This window comes from Ipomoea nil, unplaced genomic scaffold, assembly GCF_001879475.1.
Source record: "Ipomoea nil cultivar Tokyo-kokei standard unplaced genomic scaffold, Asagao_1.1 scaffold2792, whole genome shotgun sequence".
Classification (NCBI taxonomy): Eukaryota; Viridiplantae; Streptophyta; class Magnoliopsida; order Solanales; family Convolvulaceae; genus Ipomoea; species Ipomoea nil.
The window spans coordinates 94,176-119,992 of record NW_017619220.1 but is presented as its reverse complement, the minus strand read 5'-3'; the positions used below and the strand labels follow the sequence as shown (position 1 = coordinate 119,992).

The 25,817-nt window shown below is 41.7% G+C and overlaps 1 protein-coding gene and 1 pseudogene across 1 annotated transcript; one reads left to right on the top strand and one right to left on the bottom strand.

Moving 5' to 3' along the window:
• Positions 1-20,040: 20,040 nt before the first annotated feature.
• Positions 20,041-20,691, top strand: LOC109157749 (uncharacterized mitochondrial protein AtMg00810-like). Its single transcript, XM_019305588.1, has 2 exons — positions 20,041-20,377; positions 20,516-20,691. Exons 1-2 carry the CDS (start codon positions 20,041-20,043, stop codon positions 20,689-20,691), a joined length of 513 nt encoding a protein of 170 aa, XP_019161133.1.
• Positions 20,692-23,747: 3,056 nt separating this feature from the next.
• On the bottom strand, positions 23,748-25,369 carry LOC109157740 (annotated as a pseudogene).
• Between the last annotated feature and the right edge of the window lie 448 nt (positions 25,370-25,817).

The following is a 25,817-nucleotide window of genomic DNA, read 5'->3' as shown; positions in this document are numbered from 1 at the left end:
ATTTCTGGTTTAACTACTCTTGTCCGTCAATTAGCAGTAGGCAATATGCAAACTGTAAAAGCATATGGAATTTGCTCGGTAGTTGGGCATCAAACTGATGCCTGCCCAACTCTTCAAGAAGAACCTATTGAACAAGTTAACATGGCTGGAAGTTTTCCTGGACAACCTCAAGGTAAGTATGATCTGTTCTCCAATACATATAATCCTGGATGGAGGGATCACCCAAACCTTAGTTATGGGAACTCACAAGGGAACCAGTTTGTTCAGAATCGTTCTAATTTTCAACAGTATAGACAACCATTTCCTTCAAGACAATAACCGACCCAAAACTTTAGCTCAGGTACGAATCTAGAAGATATTGTTAAATCTCTTACTACTAACACTTTGCAGTTTCAACAAGAAGCACAAATATTCCGTCAAGAAACAAAGGCTAATATTCAAGAAACAAATGCTAGTATTCAAAACTTGGAAAGACAAATGTGCCAACTAGCAACTACGGTTAGTCGGTTGGAAGCACAGAGTTCTGGCAAACTACCCTCTCAAACAGTTGTTAATCCTAAAGAGAATGTAAGTGCAATTAATGTTGAAAGTATGTCGCTGGAAAAGAATGTTGATTTGAATAAGGAAATAAGTGCAGGAATCATTGCCAACAATAAAGAGAAGTCCCAAGGTAAGCTTTCTTCTTTTTCTGATTATGAACCTGTACCCCCATTTCCTCAAGCTCTTTTAGAACCAATAAGAGGAAACTCTAATAATGATTTATATGAGACCTTTCGTGAATGTGAGAGCAATAAACCATTTTTAGATTCTATGAAAAAGGTACCTCGCTATGCAAATTTTCTAAAAGAGTTATGCACTTTGAAAAATAAACAAAATAAAGGAGTTGAGGAAGTGAAAGTGCATGAGAATGTCTCTATGGCTAGTCAAAGCAATCTTCCTGAAAAGTGCAAAGACCCAGGTATGTTTACTATTCCATGCATGATAAGTGGGGTGAAATTTGAAAATGCTATGTTAGATTTAGGAGCTTCTATTAATGTCATGCCATATTCTGTTTATGCTTCTTTAAATCTTGGACCCCTGAATAAATCTAGTATAATAATTCAATTGGCTGATGGATCTACTACATATCCTAGTGGTGTGATTGAGGATTTGATTGTTGAAGTTAATAACTTGGTTTTTCCTGCTAATTTTTATGTGCTTGATATGGAAAATAATAATCATATTTTGTTAGGAAGGTCATTCTTAAAAACTGCAAAAACAAAAATTGATATTCATAGTGGTATGCTTACTATGGAGTTTAATGGTAAATTTGTAAGTTTAAATATTTATGATACCATGAAATCTCCTAGTGATGATAATTTTGCAATTTTTGTTGATTCTTTGATGTTTGCTAAATTTGATGAAATTGCGTCTAATGAAAGCAAAGAAGAAAATAATAATAAATCATCTTTGAGTACTAATCTGCATGAAGGAGTTGTTGCTTTGAATACTCATAATCATCGAAGGTACTCAAAAAGACGATGGAAATTTAAAGAAATATCATAAGTCGAGCCAACGACGATAAACAAAGGCGCTGCTTGGGAGGCAACCTAAGGTGTGTTTGTTCCATTTTTTTTTTCTTTTATTCCATATTCTCATTCAATAACCCTTTTTCTGTGCTTTTTTATTCAACATTGAGGACACTGTTGATAATAAGTGTGGGGGGAGGGAATTTAGTTTTATTATTAATTGTTTTCTTATTTCAGAATTTTCAAAAAATATTTTACTAGTATTTTATGCAAAATAAGTATTATTTTGAAAAAATAAATTTTTATATTTTTTTCCCTTCTTGGAATTCATAACATGATTGAATAAATAGTTTGGCAAATTGTGATTAGTTTGTTAGCATTTCCTGTTTGATATGTAGTGGCTATATTAAGTAAGCAATAAACATGTGAGTGTTTTGAGCTATTGACTGACACTTCGGTCTTATTTTCTTTCTATTGTGCGATTTCTTCCATAATTTTGTTTCTCTAGAACTTGTCTTGATTCTCTTTTAAAGCTAATTAGACCATGCATGATTCAAGTGTGATTAAGGCTATTATTTGATTTTGAGCCTCACTAGCCAAATAACCGGTTTGTCCCATGATTTATTTCCCTTCGTTAACCCACTTTGAGCTTTATGGCCATTCTTTTCTTTATCCTGAACCACATTACAAGCCTTTTATATCTAAAAATAATGCCTTCACCCAGCTGAATAACTAGTGGAGCAAATTTTGAATTATTCGTGTAATCTACGTGAGGTTGTGAGGAAGAAGTGTGGGGGAGGTCACTTTCTTGTGTTAATATGATGGAGAATGAGGTGGGTTGTATCTTCATTGCCGATTTGTCACTGGTCTTCTATGAAAAAGAAAACGAAGACAATTCATGATTCCAAAAAAATATGGAAATTGAAAAATTGAAAAAATGAAAAAATGGAAAAATGAAGAATATATGCTGAAAATTTATGAGAAAATGAGAAAGAATCAGCAATTGATTTTGAGTTGAAGTTACTTCTAAATAAATGAAGTAAGGGGAAATTCTGGTAATACTGAGGAAGCATTCTATACTTGGTGTTGAGCAAGTATCTTGGATTATTTGTATTTATTTACTCCTCTAGTTTGAAAGCTTTTGTTTAAGCTACTTTCCTAAATATTTCCTACCTTAACCCTAGCCCCATTACAACCTGTGAAAAGTCCTTATGATTTGTGTCATGCATGACTCTTGTAGAGGTGATTGAGAAGATATGCAAGCCTATGGTAGAGTAATTTTATAGGAATGAACTTGAGCGAAATTTATACCTATCAAACACTTGAGAGATGAGTTATATCCCTGTGAGGGCTTACTTGTTTAGTTCTCTCCATTTTTGAACAGGGGTGCAAACTTATTAATTGCAGGGTGCTTCAGATTGTTGTTCATGATGTGTTATGAGTTTTGAAAATTTCATTTTTATTTATTTTGCAAATAATATTTTTGCTTGGGGACAAGCAAACATTTTAGTGTGGGGGAATTTGATAAGTATTATTTTTATATGTTATTCATGTGTGTTATAATTATTAATTCGTATTATTTAACTTAGTTTAGTATTTATTTATTTAATAAAATAATTTATCATTATTTTGCACTCATCTACGTAATAAGCTAATAAAGATTAATTTGTATTTATATTATATTTATAATTAGTGAAGTGGACCAATTTATATGTTAAATTTAGACTCACTAATTAGACAATATTCTAATGTTAAGGTGGACTCCACATTCCTTTTAATTTCCAAAGCATGAAAACAACCAAATACATTTATGTTGTTTCCTTAGATTCTCACGTACCGGTGCAACGAGGAATCCGTCAAAACAAGCCTATTCCGACGCAAGATGAAGCGGCGTTCGCGGAAGACTTCTCCATTCGGCAAAAGAATAGGAAAATTGATGGTGCAAACTCATCTGAGAAATGTATAAATAGGAGTGTTTTCCTTGTTGAAGACGTTCATTCTTCCCTTCTCGATTATTCTTTAAAGCGGTTATCAATGTCAATTCGTTGCTAATTTCTTTAGCTTGGTTTAGTAAACTGAAGCCCCGGATTCATTACGCTGTAAGGTTATTTATATATTTTTATTATATATATTTTTATGAATTTGAATATTAAATATTCCACTAAGTTATTTCAATAGTTGTATCATTTAATTGCTAGGCAGGCCTACTAGTTATTTACTTGATATGATTATTTGCTATATTAGATAATGTTGTGCTACAAATTATTCTAATATTCAGTAGCAACTGAGGGTAATTATTGACGGCTTAGTGATAATTGGTCTCAGGTAGAATATTTTCCTAAATTAAATGCAACCGCTTGTGCTTGTGTTATTTAGTTTGTCGGTTTTCCTAGTTCCTATTGCTGCTATTAAATTAAATCTATAGCGCTTGTCTTAGGTTATTTAGTAGTTAGGGGTAATTAAACCGCATGTGCTTTAGTTACCTACAACTAAGGGAAAACGGAAATGAAATAATTTCACGACAAATATTCAATTGCTTATTAATTACTTTATGAATCAATGATCAGCGTTAAACTCCGGTGGTGGATCTTTACTAACCAAGGTTTTCTATTATAAGTGTTTCAATATATTATTTTCAACACTTTATTCGTTCTATTAAATTACTTGTTTATTTAAATTCTCTTTTATTTTATCTTTATTCTCGATATATTCCAAACCCCCCATTATTTCTTTGAGCACAAAAGTTAAACTAGTTACTCCTCGTGGGATCGATCCTTACTCTCGCTACTACGTTTGTAAGGTTTTAATTTGGGAGCCTACGACAACTCACCATTTGCTGTCGGGCCCATTCATTCCTATTTTGGGGAGTCAAAAATAGTACTTTTCCAAGCAAGCTCTCATTTTATCTCATAGTTTCATACAAGTATGAAAAAATCACAAAGCAACAAGATATACAAGCTGAAAATGGCAGAAATTTTCAGAATTTTGACCTGGATTGCTGAGTTTTCTGGGAAAAAACGGTAACACATTGGTAGGGAATACCCCGACCGGCATTCCTTCGTCCTTTTGTTCTTATTTTTGCAGGTTACAGGTCGGATTTCGTAGAAGAACCCGGTCAGTTCCAGACCGGGTAATACCGGACCGGCGTTGTCGACCACCGATCGGTAGCCCTTAGGCGAGGAAGCTAAGAAGAGGCGCACGTGGCAGCGTTACGTGCTGACAGGCAGGGCACCCGGGAGGGCGACACGTGGTTGCTACGTGGGCGACATGCCGGACGGCCGGACTTGTGTCTCCGGCTCCACGGCTATAAATACCCGCGATAGCAGCAGTGGGAGGGACTTTTGGATAATCTATAGGTTGTTGTTAGAGAATCCCGACCGCAGTCAGTCGGTACTCAGAGCAACCACTTAGATTGTACTTAGGGCCTTCACCTCGATCAATAAAAGACATTTAATTTCTTTATTTGGTCTTGTGTTTATTTAATTACCGGCATTACGTGGCAATTAGTACTATCATTTTGGCGCCGTCTGTGGGGATCCGTGCACGAAAGCTAACGTCTTGACGAGCACCCGTCCTTCCTATCACAATGTATCCTTTCGCATACAACCTGTTCGGCGACGATCAAGCGGATGCGACGAGCTCATCCGATCATCAGCCGACCCAGTATCAAGGTCAGACATTTGACCTCAACCTCAACCTCTCACCACCCCATCCAGCATCTCAATATCCGGCCCCCCAGCAGCCGGTTAATTACATCCAGCCGGGATATCCGACACCCGGACCGCAGCAACCGGTATACCTAACACCCGGTCAACAACCCCAGTTCCCCGGGCAATACCCTTACCCGGTCCTGCCTCCTCCATACGGGTATTGGCCCGCCCAGCCGATGTATTATACATCACCAGTCGGCTACCCCCCATACACGCCTACGTCCACGGCTCCAGCCGCCGCCCCTCCAGTATACCCGACCGCCCAGGTTGAGCCGCAGCATCAGCCCACTTCCCGGGCTCGACGCTCGGCTCGTTTGCAGTTGGAGTCGGTGGGTGCTGATGCGATGGAGGTACCACGGTAGGCCCAGAAGCACAACCGGAGGTTCCGGCTCAAGCGGAGGGCCACCGAGGAGATCAACCGGGCAGCGGCTTTTGAGCGCCTCCGACCGGCGATGCGACAACGCATGGGACCACAAGACCCAAGCCGGCAAGCGGGAGACGTACAAATGCAGGAGGCCAGCCAGGAGGCTTCATCCGGGCACAGTGGGTCGAGATCTCACCGTCGACGACACGCTCGGGAGACAACGCAAGCCCAGACGGCCGAGCTCAACGAGACTTGAGGACTGCTCTACAACCTCTAGGCGGAGTTTGCTCAATTCCGGAGCGAGCATGTAGTGAGGCCCCCGATCGACCAGTCGCCCTTACAGCGGAGATAATAGCCCAACCATACCCGCTTGATTTGAAGGTCTCGGGGGAGAAGAGTTACGATGGCCGTACGGACCCTGAGGTCTATGTCAATGATTACTACGGTAATATGATGATGAAGGGCGTGACAGACGCTATGATGTGCAAGGCTTTTTACTCCACCCTCACCGGTCGGGCGGCGGAGTGGTTCTGAACGTTGCAGCCGGGGTCTATTGCCGATTTTAATACATTGGCGATCAAGTTCGTGAGGAAGTTCATCACCTCCAAGGTGGTGAGGAAGCCCTATATGTATCTGGAAAAGGCCAAGCAGCTCGAAGGGGAGAGCTTGACCCATTTCCTTGTCAAGTGGAAGGCTGCGGTCGGCGAAGTCGAGCCAATGGACGACGCCACCGCCACCCACATGCTCCACATTTCTCTCCGGGCGGGTTATCTCTACCAGGATTTCATCCTCCACCCCCCGTCTACGTATGAAGAGGCCCTTCGAAGGGTCACAGATTATGCCAACGCCGGCGAGGCGAACGCTGTGAAACGCTCACAGGAGGTCGGGTCTTCATCCCGTAAACCGACTGACCGGGCGGAGCATTGGTCGGGTGACGACCATCCCCGATCCCGCACCAGGCCTGGTGAGTTTACGGCCCTAAACCGATCTGCAGCGGAGGCCATGCAGTACGCATAGTCCTACAATCTCATCAAACTCCCCCATCCCGATCAAGATGGCCCTGACAAGAGTAAGCACTGCGCTTACCATCGATGTGCCGGGCATGACACTGAGGAGTGTACCCACTTGCGCCAACTCTTGGAAGATCTTCTCAACCGTGGGAAGTTGGACAAGTGTGTAGGGAAGAGAGAAGAAACAAAGAAGAATACCGATCGGAGAGATCATCGACGATCCCATCACCGCTACGATCGCTCTGATCGTGATGGACGTTCCGATCGGCCGGGTCAGGATCGTAGAGAATACCGAAAAGATGATCGTCGAGACGACCGACAAGATTCTGATCCCCCATCAAGTAGCTGACCGACAGGCAAGCCGACCATCCACGTAATTTTTGGTGGATTGGACGATGCTTCCCGACCGAGGGAGAACTGCCCGGTGGCCATCGTAGATTCCCGGGACACCGGGAAACGACAAAAAATGGAGCCCATAACCTTCTCCCTCGAAGATCAACCCAGCAGTGGTGACCATGGCATGGAGGCTCTCGTGGTCACTATCGACGTGAACGGGACGGACGTCCAGAGGGTTATGGTAGATACTGGGAGCAGTGTCAACGTCCTTTATTTGGACGTGTTCGAGAAACTTGGACTCGACAAGAGAGAGCTGACTCCGGTCGGTGTACCATTGGCCCTTATCCACCCCGAAGGAAAAATTACGCTCCCAGTTGAGATCGGCACCCCGCCGAAATCGATCAAGACCGAGATGGAATTCGTTGTGGTGAACTTGCATTGTGTCCACAACATCATCTTGGGCCAGCCAGCGATCATGAAGATCGGTGGGATAATTTCAATGCCCCACCTGTGCATGAAATTCCCCACCCCTAATGGGGTCGGTGTGGTCCGTGGTGATGTCCAATCCACCCGGAAGTGATACACCCGAGCGGTTAATAGGCGTGATTCTGGTACGTCTTCCCGGGTGAACACGATTGCCAAGGAGGCTTCCCACGACCGGAAGGAGCAACCCGAGCCTTCCGAGGAAATTGAGGAAGTTGCCCTGTCCGAGGACCGACCGGACAGGAAGATAAAGATTGGCCGGGCCCTTACCCCCGAGCTCCGAGCAGAAATTCTGGCAATCCTCCGAGAGTTTGCCGATATCTTCGCGTGGGGACCCGAAGACATGCCCGGGATCGACCGAACGGTTATTTGTCACAAGCTAGCCGTCGATCCCGCGGCGAAGCCGGTCGTTCAAAAGACCCGGCACCTTTCATCCGATCGCCGCGAGTTTGTCAGAGAGGAAGTCAAGAAAATTGCGGCGATCGAGCACATCCGACCGGTGATCTATCCCGAGTGGGTGGCTAATATTGTTCTTGTTCCTAAGCCCCAGCTTGGAGGATGTGCATTGATTTCACCGACCTCAACAAGGCCTGTCTGCTCGACCCGTATCCGCTACCGAGCATCCACCAGATGGTCGACGAGATGGTCGGGGCTGAGTTGATGAGCTTTATGGATGCATTCAAGGGATACCATCAAATAATGATGCACCATGAAGACGAGAGCAAAACAACCTTCGTGACCCCGGACAGGCTGTATTGCTACCGAGTGATGCCGTTCGACCTCCGTAATGCGGGAGCGACCTATCAGAGGATGGTCAATATGCTCTTCGCCGACCTGTTAGGCCGAACGATGGAGGCGTATATTGATGATATGCTGGTCAAGAGTCGGGATCGATCCGACCACACTCGGGACCTCCGGGAATGCTTCCAGATCATGAGGAAGTATCAGTTGAGGCTGAACCCAACCAAGTGCACATTTGCGGTTCAAACTGGGAAGTTCCTCGGCTACATGATGACCAAGAGGGGAATCGAGCCCAACCCGGCCAAAGTAAAGGCAATTCTGGACATGCAACCACCTTCAACCGTTCGAGAAGTCCAACAATTGACCGGTCGTTTGGCAGCGCTCAGCCGGTTCCTCTCCAAATTAGCCGAGCGCGCTTTACCTTTCTTCAAGGTATTGCGTAAAGTCAATGGGTTTGTCTGGGACGACGAGTGCCGAGCGGCTTTCGATGAGCTAAAAGAGTATCTCATGTCACCAATTGTGCTGTCGAAGCCTGAGCACGGGGAAGAGCTAGACGTGTACCTCGCCGTGTCCGATCGAGCAGTAAGCGCAGTATTGTGCCGAACCGATCCGGAAGGAGTCCAGCGACCGGTGTACTATGTAAGCCACGCGCTACATGGTCCCGAGCTCCGGTACTCCCGGCTCGAGAAGGTCGTCTATGCCTTGTATATTGCTGCGAAGAAGTTGGCTCTCTACTTCCAGGGTCGAGCAATTCGCGTGTTAACCGGTCAGCCGATTGGGCCAGTCCTCCGAACTGCTTCATCATCCGGTCGCCTAGTCAAGTGGGCGTTAATGCGGACCCAGTATGCGATTGAATACCGACCAAGACCAGCCATCAAAGGTCAAGCCCTCGCAGACTTCTTGGTCGAGTGCACCGCTCGGGATACCCGACCCCCGAGGTCGCGGACCCTGAGGCCAAGTGGTGGTCGCTGGCTACTGATGGGTCGAGCAGCAAGAAAGGAGCAGGAGGAGGAGTGATAGTCACGAGCCCGGAAGGTTTTAAAGTTTATTTCGCTCTCATGTACCAGTTTCATCCCACCAATAATGAAGCCGAGTACGAAGCCTTTGTTAACGGTTTGCAATGTGCTCGGGACTTGGGGGCTGAATATGTTCGGGCTCAAACGGATTCCGCGCTCGTGGTCGGGCAGGTCCTCGGAGATTATGAAGTGAACGGAGAACAACTGCAGCTATACTGAGACCTAGCCATGGAGAAGCTTCCCCAGTTCCGGGGGTATACCGTCCGGCACATACCCCGACTGGATAATGCCGATGCGGACATCTTGTCTAAATTGGCCCAAGATGCTCCGGAACATATGTCGAAGATCGCTCGGATTTTGGTGATCCCAAGACACAGTATCCACCGATTGCCGGTCAATCCTATCCAACCGGCAGAAGACAATTGGATCACCGATCTGAAGGAGTTCCTTGAGCACGGTTGACTCCCAGACGACCCTCAGCGTGCTCGGAAGGCCAAGCTTAGAGCCTCGAGGTTCCAATTCTTGCATGATCGTCTCTATAGGCGATCGTATGGAGGCCCTCTTATGCGTTGCTTGACCGCATTTGAGGCTGATCACGTAATGAAGGAATTGCACTCGGGCATCTATTCGTCACATCAAGGAGGCCGATCGTTGGCTCGCCGAATAATGTTAATCGGGTACTATTGGCCGTCCCTCCAGCTGGACTGTGAGAAGCTCGCTCGGAAATGTGAGACGTGCCAATTATTTGCTCGGATGCCCGGACGACCGGCCACCTTCTATCAGCCGGTCACGATTGCAATTCCCTTCGCAAGGTGGGGGGTGGACATTTTGGGACCGTTCCCTCAGCATGCGAGCCGGAGAAAGTTCATCATTATCGCCATCGATTACTTCTCCAAGTGGATTGAGGCCGAGCCGTTAGCCATAATCACCTCTCAGTAGTGTGCTCGGTTCTTATGGCGCAATGTATTTTCCCGCTTTGGTGTGCCCGTGCATCTCATCAGCGACAGCGGCCGCCAATTCGTAAGCCAGTACTTCCAGAATTTCTTGGCCACGATCGGGACGACCCATGTCCGATCGTTGGTGGCTTACCCGCAGGCAAATGGACAAGTGGAAAACGCCAATCGGACCATTCTCGAAGGTCTGAAAAAGAAGCTGCACTCGGCTGGTCGTAGTTGGGCCGATGAGTTGCCATATGTTTTGTGGACTTATCGGACGACCCCGAGGGAAGCGACTTTGGAGACTCCGTTTGCCCTTGTCTACGGAGCTGAAGCCCGACTCCCGATTGAGGCATGGATCCCGACCGCCCGAGAACGAACTTACAATGCGGAGGAGAATGAACACTCGATGGTCGTGGATCTCGACGGAGTCGAGGAAAAACGAGAGCTAGCCGCTCGGCGTATGGCCGAGTATCAAAAGAGAGTCAAGAGTTCAAAGGATGTTCGGGTCAACCTTCGATATTTCAGGTGGGAGATTATGTTCTACGTCGACGGGAGGCCAGTCAACCTTTGGACGGCGGGAAGCTAGCTCAGAATTGGGAAGTGCCATACATTATCAGTGCTATAGTGCGGCCGGGAACGTACCGACTGGAGACGACAACCGGTCGGTTGATCGAGGGAACTTGGAATTCCGAGCACCTCGTTATGTTTAGGCATTAGCCTATTTTTTGTAATTTTAGGCGAAGTGGGGGCTCGACCTGCGAGTTGGCTTTGTTCGTCGTTTGATTGTAAATTATTATTGTAAATATTTGGTTAACGGCCTGCGAGTGGGAAAATTCAATGTATATACGATCGGTGATTGCTTAAACGTTTGCACACGGTGGCCTGATCGGTATTTTATCGTTACTATTGATTAACACTAGATTAATCCGGACCTCGCTCATAGCCTACCCGATCGAGGCTCAACATCAACACAGAAGAGGGGCTCTACACTCCACGAACACCTCTCCCTTGGTTCTTATCGATAGGGGTGTCTAATTAGGCTCTAATAGCCATCAATGTTTTGGCTCTAATAGCTAAACTTAACTCAACTGGGCGAATATATCGACCGGCCAAGTACGCTCCTCTTCGGCGGACACCAGGGTCACGCCACCGATCGGGGAAGCCAGAGCTACAGCAGATTTCCCCGATCCGTCCAACTTCTTTCCACTATTGCACCCACTCGTGCCTCGAGCGCACAATAGTGTGGGGCTAGTATGAAGGAAGTGCTATAGGTCCGTCGTTCGGGAACACCCCGATCGAAGAGGCTTTATAGTTTTCAAAAATCGACAAGGCCAGAAGGTCGGGTAAACCCGATCGGGTAGGCCGTCGACGTATAGGTTCATCGTTCGGGAACACCCCGATCGAAGAGGCTTAATAGTTTTTCAAAAATCGACAAGGCCAGAAGGTCGGGTAAACCCAAGCGGGCAGGTCATCAGAACGTCGATGTTCCGGTCGAAAGGTGCATGATCAGGCCATAAGGCCGCGAGGTCGGGCATTAGATGGTCAACATGTATAAGAATAAAAGTACAGTATGAACAAGTACGAGCTATGGAAGTTAAGCAAAAAAATAAATTCACTAATTTCAAAAGGTGCCCGGTACAAACTCGGGACCGGGCTCCCGATCAAGTTCTATACAAAAACGAAGAAGAATTACATCTACTTCTTCGCAGGCTCCACGTCGCTCGGGGTGGCCGTAGTTGTCCCGCTTGGCTCGGTCGTTTCCTGCTTCGGGTCGAACGGTGGCGGGCCGGGGTCGGGAATGTCTTAAGGAAGCGTTGTCAAGACTAGCTGAAGATCTTCTCCTTCGAGCGCTTGCTCCATGATCTTCTGCGTTTTTTCACGCATCTTCCTCTGGCCGGCTTTGTACGCCCGCCGCTCGAACGTCCAGACCAGTTCTTCCCCGACCTTCGTATCCCGAACCGCCCGGAGGAACTATGTGCCCGACTTGTTATCCTGGAAGAGGAATTGGGCTAGCTCGCATGAATTGTTCAACTGGGCCTTCAGCTCGGCGACTTCCACGACCGCCTGCTGGGCGACCTTTTCGGAAAGATCTCGCTCTTCCTTAGCCTTCTTTAACTCCGCCTGGAGATCCTTGACTTCTTGCAGTCGCCGGTCGGCGACCTTTTTGAGGGCCTCGGCTTCGTTGGCCTGCAAAACCCGGCGTTGGAGGAGCTGGGTCGCTCGGGAGATCTGCAATTACAAAGTACGATCGGGTTAAGCCCGAGTGGGACTACTTGCAAATAAAGACAAGAAGACAGAAGGGTCTTACCTCGGCCAAGTCGTAACCGATCTTCTCGGCCACCTGGGTCGGAGTGAGCTTTCTCAGATCCTCCTTGGCTGGCCCGGCGTTGCCAATCCGAGCAAGAATGGACGAGCTGCCCTTAGTACCCCCGACCGAGGAGCTTGGGCTGCGCTGCTCGCTACGGTGTTTTAGGGCGCCGTCAGTCGCCCCCTTCTCGGGCACTTTCTCCTTGCCCTTGGCAACAGCCACCCGGGCAACCAGGACATCGGCCGCATCGACTACATAGCCTTCCAGCGTAGTGACGGTCGAGGCGCCTATCGGTTGGGCGACCGGGATCTCTTTTTCCCTGGCCGGTTTGGTCTTGGGTTTCTTCTTCCCAAGGACGATCTTGGTCACCGGGGGCAAAGGGGCGTCATCATCACCAAAACCTGCCATCTCTGCAAATAAAAAGGAGAAGATGGTTAGACCGGGAATAAAGGGCGTTCGGGGTGTTAAGGTCGGGGAGGATTGGTTAGTGTTAGACCTTTTCCCTTCCGCTTGCCCCGAGCGGGCGCCCTTGCGATCGTCACGCCCATTGGCTCGGGCTTGTACTTCTCGGTGAGGTCGTAAATCGGCTCAGGCAATCGGGCCGCTTCGTAGCTTTCGGCCGTTCGGAAGATTCTGTACTCATAGATCTCGCTCGAGATCTTCGTGACCGCGTCCCGGAGGGCCTTTGTCTCGACCGGAATGAGTTGTTTCCGGAAACGTTGGCTCCAAGCCCTCTCAACCGGGAGGATCCACAGGTCATACTTGACCGAGAAGATCCTGTTCTTCCAGCCCCGGTTATTCCCGGGCAAGCCCTCGATCGAGCACATGTCGGCTCGGGATTGGGTCATCAAGAACCCGCCCCCGTATGAAGCTGCTAGGACCTTCACCTGGTATACGAAGTTGAACAGCTCCATTGTGCAGGCTACGTCGTGCCGACCGCATATCTGAGGAAAGCACACGATCATCCGGTGCGCATTCGGGCAGAGTTGACCGGGGACGACCTGGTAATAACCTAGGAACGCTGTGAGAAGGCCCGAAAAGGGGAAAGTGATCGGGGCCATCAGGGAGTCGTAATGCATCCCGAGCCACTTTCCCCGGTGACGCTCGATGACATTCCCGAGCTGGCGACTGGTGTCGAATTCGACCCGGCCGCTGAGTGTTGCGGCGATTTTGGCCGCTTCTCCTTTTGTCAGCTCGGTCATTTGACCTTCGACGCTTTCGCTGTTTAGGAACTCGAACCCATCCCCGGCCGGCGCTGCCGGCTCGACCGGGTCTTCCTCGACCGGTTTCGCAGCATTATCTTGATCGACTTCTTGGGGCTCGGCCAGATGGTAATCCCCAATTACCCTAATAGGCGTGTCCCGAACGTCCTCAGTCGGGATATTTCGCCCGCTCGTGGACGTCTCCTCGCTTTCTTCGCTCGAGCTCCCCGACCCGCTTGAGCTCGACCCCGATGAGCTCGACGATCTTCGTCGCTCGGGGGCTCGCTCGGGAGTTTGCTGTGGTCGTTGCACGACCTCCAGCGAGTAGGACATTATGTCCACTTCCTCGCTGATCTGCTCGACCTCGTCATCGTAGTCCGCAACCGATGCATTCTGACTATCCGAATCTGACATTTTTGTCTACCTAAAGGCCGGTCGGGATTAGTGTGGGACTTGGGACATTTGGGGCGAAGTCAGTTATGGCCTACCAACCGCTATACGAAAACGTAAAGCAAAAATAAAAGCTTGAGACTAGAGGACTTACCGAGTGCGGAGACTTTGAAAGGCTCGAAAGCTGTTTACTCGACCGATCTGTTGAAGTGCTTCGCTCGGGACTCTCTGAGTATACCGATCGATTCAGAAGTTTGAGGAAAGTTCAAATGAGGGCCTCAAAGGCCTATTTATAGGAGAGCGTTTGGGCGGGAAACCAGTCCACTTGCATGACGTGACCGCTCCTGATTCCGAGGTGACCGTTGCAGTCGCAGAGGCCGGCAGTCATCGACACGTGGCGCGGAGGAAATGACTGCTGGCCGGTCGGTTTAGCGGCGGACGGTTGGGCTTCTTCATCCCGTCCCGTTTCTTCCCGGACGGTCAAAAAGACATGGGCTGGGGGGTTCTTGGTAGGGAATACCCCGACCGGCATGCCTTCATCCTTTTGTTCTTATTTTTGCAGGTTACAGGTCGGATTTCGTAGAAGAACCTGGTCGGTCCCGACCGGGTAATACCCGACCGGCGTTGTCGACCACCGATCGGTAGCCCTTAGGCGAGAAAGCTAAGAAGAGGCACGTGGCAGTGTTACGTGCTGACAGGCAGGGCACCTGGGAGGGCGACACGTGGTTGCTACGTGGCCGACATGCCGGACGGCCGGACTTGTGTCTCCGGCTCCACGGCTATAAATACCCGCAATAGCAGCAGTGGGAGGGACTTTTGGACGATCGATAGGTTGTTGTTAGAGAATCCCGACCGCAGTCAGTCGGTACTCAGAGCAACCACTTAGATTGTACTTAGGGTCTTCACCTCAATCAATAAAAGACATTTAATTGCTTTATTTGGTCTTGTGTTTATTTAATTACCGCATTACGTGGCAATTAGTACTATCACACATTTTGACACAAAATTTTGCAAATATTTAGTTCAGCAAGTCTAGAACGTACACGAAAATTTTCATGCCAATCCAAGGTCTAGAAGTATTTTTTCTAAAACTTTTCCCAACATTGCTCCAGGCAGAAAAATAATTGACAGCACAGTGCCAAAACTTTAATTTTTCTGGAATCACCAAAGCATATTTTTAACAAAAACTTTTTAAAGACATCAAATACCACGACTCTAGGTTCTCCAGAAAAAATCTCATGCCAAAAGGAGTTCAAGAAGTATTTTTCACGAATTTAATTTTCAAACTGCGCCGGTCAGAATTTTCAGGCGGGGATTACTATGTGTAAAAAAAATCACAACTTGTTTGCTTCAGGCAAACCAACATGATGTGAGTCAATTTTGACTTTTGGAGAGTAGCATAGCATTAGAAATAGAAGTTGCAAATTTCATTCATGAGCCATTAGTCACCTTAAAGATCAATCCACATTCAGGGTCTTTCAGACCTTATTAAAAAAAATAGCCCAATAACTAAACACTTAACATAATTTTGTCATGTACTTTTACTGGAGTACAATGTGACAATCATAACTGATGGGCAAGATAACGAGTGACAGATAAATTAGTGCTCTTGGTTTACCTTCTGGGCAAAACTATATTAAAAAACAGCCTATAGCTTCATGTATAAGGTGTGAGATACAGCTTAATATTCATGACACAACAAATAACTGACAATTGACATCATGTCAAATACATGTTCAACAAATAGCATATATTTAAAATTATAAAAATGAATACCTGGCCATGTGCCTTTGATATGCTGTGTTGGTAGCTCGTATCTCAATGAACTAGTAATTATTGTGTTTGATGCTAAAAATCTACTGCATCACCAATACCCTATGTTATTCACGAATCAGGCTGGCAATATTTTAGCAATTCTTCTGTTCAATAGAAGTCTCCTTAGCATTAATCACATTTGTATTCAAAAGTCGTGATTGTCCTGATGCTACAGCCCCGAGGGTGACTTGGTAAAACAATTTTTTCTGATCTCCAAATCAGTTCATATTGTTAGAAAATCATAAAAATTGCAATAAACAAGAAGAAGAATTATACAGAGAATAGAGAGGGAAAAACCAAGGATCTTCTCATTCATCAGTCTTTCTTATACAAAGATATCTATCTGTACAAGGCAATAATAAGTGCATATAAATGGTAATAAGTATATCAGTTACAACTATTACAAAATGAATAATAATGTCCACAATAATGTTTTCTTTATAATACATACATACATACATATATATATATATATATATATATATATATATATATATATATATATATATATTGAGTTAATACCCAAAATCGTCCTCGACTATAGTGGTTTTTCTTAATTTCGTCCTAAACGACTTTGGTGACCTAATATCATCCCAGACTTTTGTGTTTCGCTCAATTTAGTCCCAGACTTTTTTATTTTTTCTCAATTTATTCCCTCATTTGTTATTATGTCCATTTGGTGTTAAATAAATAGACAATTCAGTAATTTTAATATTGGCATCTTTTTACTCATAGACATGTGAACTGCGAAATCCCTTTTTTTTTTACGAATTACTCCCAGAGTTACTCCTAAAACTGCGAATATAAAATTTGATTTGCAGGTCCGGGAGTAATTCTGGGTGTAATTCGTACAAGAAAGAGGAATTTCGCATTTCACAAGTTGAAAGTAAAGAGAGATCAATATTGACATTACTGAATTGTCCCTTAATTTAACACCAATTTGACAGAATAACAAATGGAGGACTAAATTGAGCGAAACACAAAAGTCTGGGACGATATTAGGTCAACAAAGCCGTTTAGGACGAAATTGAGAAAAACCACTATAGTCGAGGACGATTTTGGGTATTAACTCTATATATATTACTATATTAATAGTCAATATTTTTTTTAGAAAATTATGCTAATTAATTACCATTTAAGAAAAATTACTATATATAGTAGGCTTAGTAGGTATTTTTTTTTGAATGCTACTAGCTCTATTACATTAAAATCTACTAGTAAATTACCCGTGCGATGCACGATTAATTTTTTTTATTATATATTTAAATAGTAAAATAAAAGGTAAAGTGTACATATATATGACTCATTTTATTGCATTTATTTTATAAAAATCGATATGTAATATGATTTATGAAATTATATTATTATTAAAATAAATATGGGAAAAAGGGGAAATAATTTTCAAAAGCATTAATATATATTTTTTGATTATAAAGATAATTTTATTACTATTTAAGTACTCTATAATTACTTTCAATTCTTAAATTTCTTATTATACATTATTAATTTAATTACAATTATTTCTTTATTTTACTTAATTAATTAATTCTATTATTATCTTAGTTATAATTAATTCCTTAATTCCTTCGTCTTCTTCTCTTTTTTTTTTTTTTTTTTGGGTCAAACTAATTCCTTAATTAGTATAATAATAAAAGGAAAGAAACGACAACCTAATAACAATATTATAGTACACTAAGTTTTAAAATCTATTTTATAGTTTTCATTTACAACGATTTTTACCTTTTTCATATATTCATTGACTAAAAAATGATTTTTGATTGTAAGGAAAATTTTATTACCATTTAAATACTTTGTATTAAATATTTTTTATACTATTAATTATCATTATAATGATAATTTTGAAAATATTTTATTTATTATAAATATTAATATTTTGGAAGATTTGCATATATTTATTTTGATTATAAAGATAATTTTATTACCATTTAAATACTCTGTAATTACTTTCAATTTCTTAATTTATTATTCTCCATTATTAACTTAATTACAATGTAATAGGCCAGTAACATTCAAAAAAAAAAACTTAATTACAATTATTCTCTCATGGTACTTAATTCATTAATTCTATTATTAGCTTAATTTTAATTAATTTCTTAATTAGTATAATAATAAAAGGAAGGAAATGATCGACTACCTAGTAATAATATTATAGTACACTCAATTTTAAAATTTATTTAATAGTATGTTTTCCTTTACATGATATTATTAATGAAAAAAAAATTATATTTTGATTATAAAGACACTTTTATTACCATTTAAATACTCTTTATTAAATTTTTTGATAGTGTTAATTATCATTATCATTATCATTATAATATGTACCAAAAAAATTAACAATATAATGATTATTTTGAAAATATTTTATTTATTGCAAATATTAATATTTTGAAAGATTTGCGTATATTCATTAGCTAAAAAAATATATTTTTTTGATTATAAAGATAATTATCATTTAAGATTTTATTCTAAAGTAATCAAAGAAAGTGCACGGGTAATTGATTTTATTTGAAGTAAAAAAAAAAACATATAAAATCATTGTAAGAAGAAATTATCTATGTTTAATTAGCATAATAAATTTAGATGAATAATAGAGTTGGTAATGACCATGTGTTATTTACTTATTTAGATGGTAAATAGTATATGGTATTACCTATATAAATTACCCTAATAAATGGATTAACATATATATATATATATATATATATATATATATATATATATATATATATATATATATATATATATATATATATATATATATATATATATATATATGGATCAATATTATAAAAAGCGGGCGAAACCTTTTATGTAAGATATATTTGGAAAAGTATCAATTAATTAATTAAAATATAATAGGGAAATTATATTAGAAAATTTATTAGGTAAAAACAAATCTAATAGGGTGCTTGATTGAAGGGAATTTAAATTCCCTTCCCACTTAATTCCCACCTAATTCCAAAGGCTACAAAATTCCCTTGTTTGGTTGAAAGGAATTGTAATTCAATGGAATTGTAATTTCATGGAATTGCAATTCCCACATTTTCATAGAATTAAAATCCCTTGTCCCCCTTGGGATTTTAATTCCTGGGATTTTAGGGAAAAAAAAAATAGTGATGAGTCAAAATTACCCCTTCATTTTTTAACCTAAAATTAATGCCTAACAACAACAATGTACATTTTTGACTTTATACTAAATCCCTTTCAATTCCCATGTATACCAAACATTAGAATTCAAATTCCTAGTAATTCTAGTCCTATAAACCAAACACTGGAATTTAAATTTCCACTTTATTCCCAATAATTCATCTCTCATGGAATTGCAATTCCTTTCCCACGTAATTCCCCTTCTCCAACCAAACGTCCTGTAAAAGTCAAAATAACGTTCCCCGGTGACTATGAACAACTTCCTTCCAATTGAACCCCGGATCACCCTTCATGATCATACGCTCATACGTAAAAACAAACACCACATATCACACTAATCACTCTGTTAAGAAACTCATCGTCCGTAATCAGAACCAACGGCGAGCAAATAGTGTAATTTTGAAACTCAAAAATTGTGTTGTAATTGCATTTCTACGAAACAGGACAAAATTAACATAATCAATAGCCTACCTAAAACAACACATATCACACTAATCACTCTGTTAAGGAATATAGCAAGGTTAGTTTATGCCTGAAGCCACAATATTATTCAGAAAAATCCAAAATAAATGGCAAATGATATAAATTTAAAATAAAGGGTCGAAGAAAGCCAACATTTAAGAATATTGGTAAAGAATCACATATATTGGAAGATTATGAACAGATTAAAAAAATAAATGAATCACATTAATCAAGATTCTTCCAGTATTTTCGCGCATGTTCTCCTACCCAGCGAACTGCAAGGGTAAACTCGTCATAGCGCACCGGAATAAGGGAAATCACATTGTTGTGTGTTTTATTTGTGTAATTGGTGCATTATTAACCTTACTATGGTGCATTTGTAGATTCCCGTTGGTGCCAAGATCATGTGTATCTGCTTCAAAAATCTTTGTATGGCCTTAAACAGGCATCGCGTGCTCGGTTCACACGGCTGCACGATTTTCTTGTGTCTGTGGGTTTTTCACCTTCGAAGACGGATGTGTCTTTTTTTATATATTCTCATGACAGTGTTCGTCTTTATTTCTTGGTGTATGTTGATGACATTTTCGTTATGGATTCTGACTCAGATCGTGTTACTGCTCTTATTGATAAATTAGCACTTGAGTTCAAGGTTCGTGATATGGGTGTGTCTTCTTTATTTTTGGGTATTGAAACTGTCCCGTTGTCTAGCGGTATGCTTTTATCACAACAATGGTACATGAAGGATATTCTCAAACGTGCTGTCATGGTGGACTGCAAGCCAGTAGTCACGCATGTCTCATCTGCGAAAATCACCGACGAAGCTGCTGTTCCCTATGCGGATCCTACACAGTACAGGAGTCTTGCTAGTGCTCTCCAGTATCTTACGGTAACTCGTCCTGATTTATCTTATGCTGTTAATCTCTTATGTCAGCACATGCATGCTCCCACTATTACGGACTGAGCCTCTCTAAAAAAAGTCCTGCGGTATGTCAAGGGCACCCTAAATCTTGGTCTGCGTATCTCTCGGTCTACATCTATGGATATTCACGCCTATTCTGACTCAGATTGGGCTGGCGATCCGAATGATCGCAAATCTACTAGTTGTTTTGCTGTGTTCTTGGGAAGTAATCTTATATCTTGGGTTTGTCGGAAGCAACGGACTATGGCACGCTCTTCGACTGAAGCAGAATACAAGGGACTAGCTGATGTATCTGCAGAGGTTACATGGCTTGTTTCCTAGTTACACGAAATAGGCATCCCTCCTGCGTCTCCTCCTCGACTATGGTGTGATAATTTGGGAGCTACTTATTTATGTGCCAATCCAGTTTTTCATGCCCGCATGAAGCATATTGAGATTGACTATCATTTTGTTCACAATAAAGTAGCCGAAAAGGAGTTAGAGGTGCACTTTATTTCAAACAAGGATCAACTAGCGGATATCTTCAAAAAGTCTTTTGTCGTCTCTTCGTTTTAATTCTCTCCGTGACAAGCTCAATGTTTTGGCTAGCCAACCTTGTGCTTGAGAGGGAGTATTAGGAGTATATTATTCATATTAGACGAGGACTATATTATTCGTATTAGACTAGGATTCTATCTAGCATCTATATATTCGCTTCCTGTACTCTCAGACATTATCGTGAAATACAATACATTCAGTTCTTATTCCTTCCAATTGAACCCCGGATCACCCTTCATGATCATACCCTCATACGTAAAAAAAAACACCACATATCACACTAATAACTCTGTTAAGAAACTCATCGTCTGTAATCAGAACCAACGGCGAGCAAATAGTGTAATTTTGAAACTCAAAAATTGTGTTGTAATTGCATTTCTACGAAACAGGACAAAATTAACATAATCAATAGCCTACCTAAAACAACACATATCACACTAATCACTTTGTTAAGGAATATAGCAAGGTTAGTTGATGCCTAAAGCACAATATTATTCAGAAAAATCCAAAATAAATGACAGATGATATAAATTTAAAATAAATGGTCGAAGAAAGTCAACATTTAAGAATATTGGTAAAGAATCACATATATTGAAAGATTATGAACAGATTAAAAAAATAAATGAATCACATTAATCAAGATTCTTCTAGTATTTTCGCGCACGTTCTCCTACCCAGCGAACTGCAAGGAACTCGTCATAGCGCACCGGAATAAGGGAAATCACATTGTTGTGTGTTTTATTTGTGTAATTGGTGCATTATTAACCTTACCCGGGTGTAATTGTAGATTCCCATTGGTGCCAAGTTCAGGTGTGGCAACGCCTTTCCTTGTAGTCAGTACGGCCGCACCAATTGTTATACAAATATATTCCATCCATGTTATGAAATGCACAGGAAAAAATATACACAAATTAGGTACGCATCACCAAAAACGTGCCATTAGATATGAATAAATACATCATACAGTGTTCGGGAATACTCTATTGGTGTGTTTCACTGTGGTGTATTTTATTACACTATTGGTGCATGTCGTCAACACTGTTGGTGTATTCTGGAACCCGGCCGCTATAAATGGCCACTGTAATTACCATAACACACCTACTTGCCAAAACGCGCGAAAATCATCAAATCCTCAGAATTAGCCACTACCGTTAGATTAAACTGATTCAGCGACACAGATACGACCACACCGCCACACCTAATGAAATGACCACATATGAGCACTCTTCTATATATATATATATATATATATATATATATATATATATATATATATATATATATATATTTATATATATTTATATATATATACATATATATATTTATATATATATACATATATATATTTATATATATATACATATATATACATATATATATATATATATATATATATATATATATATATATATATATATATATATATATATATATATATATATATATATATATACATATATATATATATAATTCCAGAAATGGTCATTGGCAATTTATATCATGCACCACGGTGCACATAGCCATGTGCGCACAGTCACAAAACGCGCGCATTGTAATTGCTGACGTCACTCCGTCCGTCTAAATGGCCAAAACCCCCATTATGTGTATTCAGTTAAAAGTTTCTGTGTATTGTGTTATGAGTTTCTGTGTATTCAGTTAAGAGTTTCTGTGTATTCAATTAAGAGTTTATGTGTATTCAGTTAAGAGTTTCTGTGTATTCAATTAAGAATTTCTGTGTATTTCGTTAAGAGTTTCTGTGTATTCAATTAAGAGTTTCTATGTATTCAGTTAAGAGTTCTAGTGTAGTGTGTATCATGTTAGATTATATGTATTTAGTTATGAGTTTCTGTGTATTCTGTTATGAGTTTATATGTATTCGAAACATATGATTTTTTTGGACAATGCACCAAAACGACGTCGTTTGGGTAGGGCGCGGCGCACAATGCATTGTGCGCCCTAGTGCACGATATAACGGATTGCCTTGACTATTGATATTTACCAATTTTTATTCTTTGACTTTCAATTGGATCATAAATGGTTCCTTAACTATTGATTTTCACTAATTTTCATCCTCAACTTTCAATATGACCATAAATATAATGTTCCCTAAACTATTGGTTAAATTGGAAGTCGATGATGAAAATTGATAAAGATCAATAATCAATAGACCATTTATAGTCCAATTGAAATTCGATGGATAAAAATTAGTAAATGACACTGCTCTTTCTTGTAATTCTTTTACTTCTTCGTTTGGTTTAAGACTTGGTGATATTAAAGAATTGGCATCCGTGATTGGCGATGTCGAATTCAGTTTTGCTAGGCGATCTGCAAATCGTGCCGCCCATATTGTTGCTCGGGAGGCCTTTTCAGTGTCAGATTGCGGGGAGTGGTTTGATACACCTCCCTCTTTCCTTTGTTGAATGTCTAGTTGACGATTTAATGAATTAATTTCGTATCTTCAAAAAAAAATTATAAAATGACAATAGTAAAAACACCATTCATGAAACCAAAATTAACTACTATATTTCGAAGCTTCCGATCTTCAAATTGCAACGAACCTTCAAAATTCATTGTTATTCCAAACTTCTCCAATAATTACAGGATAGAAATAGCGAAGTTTTAATATAATTTGAAAAACTTCTAAAATAAAGTAGTTTTGTCAAAATACGTCAACACCAAAAATACATTGATAGTGAAATACTGTTACATTAATAGCTGGCATGATATTTAAGGTACAAACCAACAATTAAGGAAATACACAACTTTATTCTTCTCTCAAATACTGACTACCAAATGGATCAGTAGGTTAAGTCTATGCGCCCAATAGACGACATTATTGATCCCTGATCATGCAACATGAAACATGCATACTCGATCTTCATTTGAATCAGCGGCCTCCAGAGAGAATGGAGTCTGTGCTTAAGGAACAACGTGAGCACGTCTTGTTCCCGGATGATGATGAAAGTGACACAACAAAATCATCGAAGCCTTGACCTTGAGCAATTGTCAAGCCAGCAATGGAGAGACTAAGAGATGATAGTTCCGGTGGAGCTATAGAGCCCTCTAAATACATAACAACTTGTTGCATGCTTGGCCTAAACGTTGGCTCCAATAGAGAGCACATTAATCCAAGCTTTAAAACCAACTCGACGTCTTTTACAACATAATCTTCCCCATGAGTAGGATCAACAACATACAGAATTTCACTTATATTCCACCAAGAAAAAAACCCATTCCACCAAAACGATATCGTCATTGGGTGCTTGTGGTTCAATGGGCCTTCTGACACACGTAACTTCAAGCAAGAATGCTCCGAAAGCAAAAACATCAGTACGTGCTAGTTGTGGCCTTGCCCGTTTTGATGTGCTCTGGTGCGAGGTAGCCTAGTGTTCCAACTACATGTGTAGTTTGTGGATCCGTTCCATGGTCGTACCTCTAAGGTCTATACTCCACTTCCTAGTCTTCCAGCAACTCTGAGAACTTCTTCTTCCTTAGTACAAAATAAGCCACTACTGAGACAACCATTACTAGGGAAATCATAGAAATCAGAGGCACGTACCCCAATCACCAATATTCTTGGTTTCCTCTTAGACCCGATTCGCGGGAGCTTTGGAAGTCGAGAGATGTCGAGTGCTCGAGCTATTCCATTGAGTTTAAAGCTCCAACCCAGAAGGTAATGGGTTGATACCACTGCACCCGTAGCTGCTGTGAAGCCAATGGATACAGTTTCATATACGTCCTTTGAAATATCAATGGACCAAGAAAGAATTGGCCTATTCGGTTTACCAACATTCAGGGGAGCAATGGTAACATTCATCTGCTTAGCCCTGTCATCATATTCAACCCAAACTTGTGTTGGCTTTCCACTAACAAGACTCAAGTTACGAAAAGAATTACCATTACCGGTGGCTTCATAGTACCCTGCTAGTTCTGAGACAATGGAATTCAGACCATTTATATCAATCCCTACATGGTTTCCATCGATATCATTGAACTCATGGTTCTGGAGAGTGTCTAGCTCCACCGCCACCACATGGTTGGTGGCGTTTCCACTGTTGGTCTGGTTGAAAAGGCCGAGAAAGGGGCTCGGAAACGCCCCTGGAAGCCCCCCTGCTGGGGAAATCGCAAAGGTCATGCCGTGGCCGGCCAAGATCGAATACGCAGGCACTATGGCAAACACAAAGGTAGTGGAGAAAGAGAAAGCCGAGCCATTTGGTGAGTTCTTAAATAGTTAAATTTGATTGGGAGGGGATAGAGGGCACGACCTTTCTGCAACTGGGTATCGTTGGTTAGCCTCAATAGGCCATTGGATGTCACCTCTGCTATTCCATCTAGGCTCAGATTGGCCGACCGGAAGCCATTGAAGGTGAATCCAATATCTTCACAAGCTGCAAATCTTAGTAGAATAGCGGAGATCACCACCCCCCACGTTACGGCATTCTTTAGACACATGATTGCACTGTCCAAGAGGTCTTCACAAAACTATAAAGTCTACAATTGTTGAATCATCCATCATCATAATAGCTCAGGTGAAAGGCCGTAAAGACCAAGCCTAACACCTGATAGCTGAGATTATTGGGACGGGGCTGGTAAAGGGTTTAAAGGACTAACATCTCCAAAATGTGTGGTTATATAAGAAAATAAAGTTACACATTCTTTATTAGCTATATCTTATTCGTTGGCTCCTTTGATAATTGTATACGTGATTCTATGATTGAGTCTTGATAGAGCCAATGTCTAGGATTTATATTGTGTTTATTTGATAATCTTGATGATCTTGAATCTAATTTTTTTTTTTTTAAGCGGGACGCGCGTTTTTAGTCAAAACGACGTCGTTTTTGCAACCGTGTGCACCATACATGGTACACACGGTTACACAACATAATTTGCGGTGGTAATGACCTTGCCAA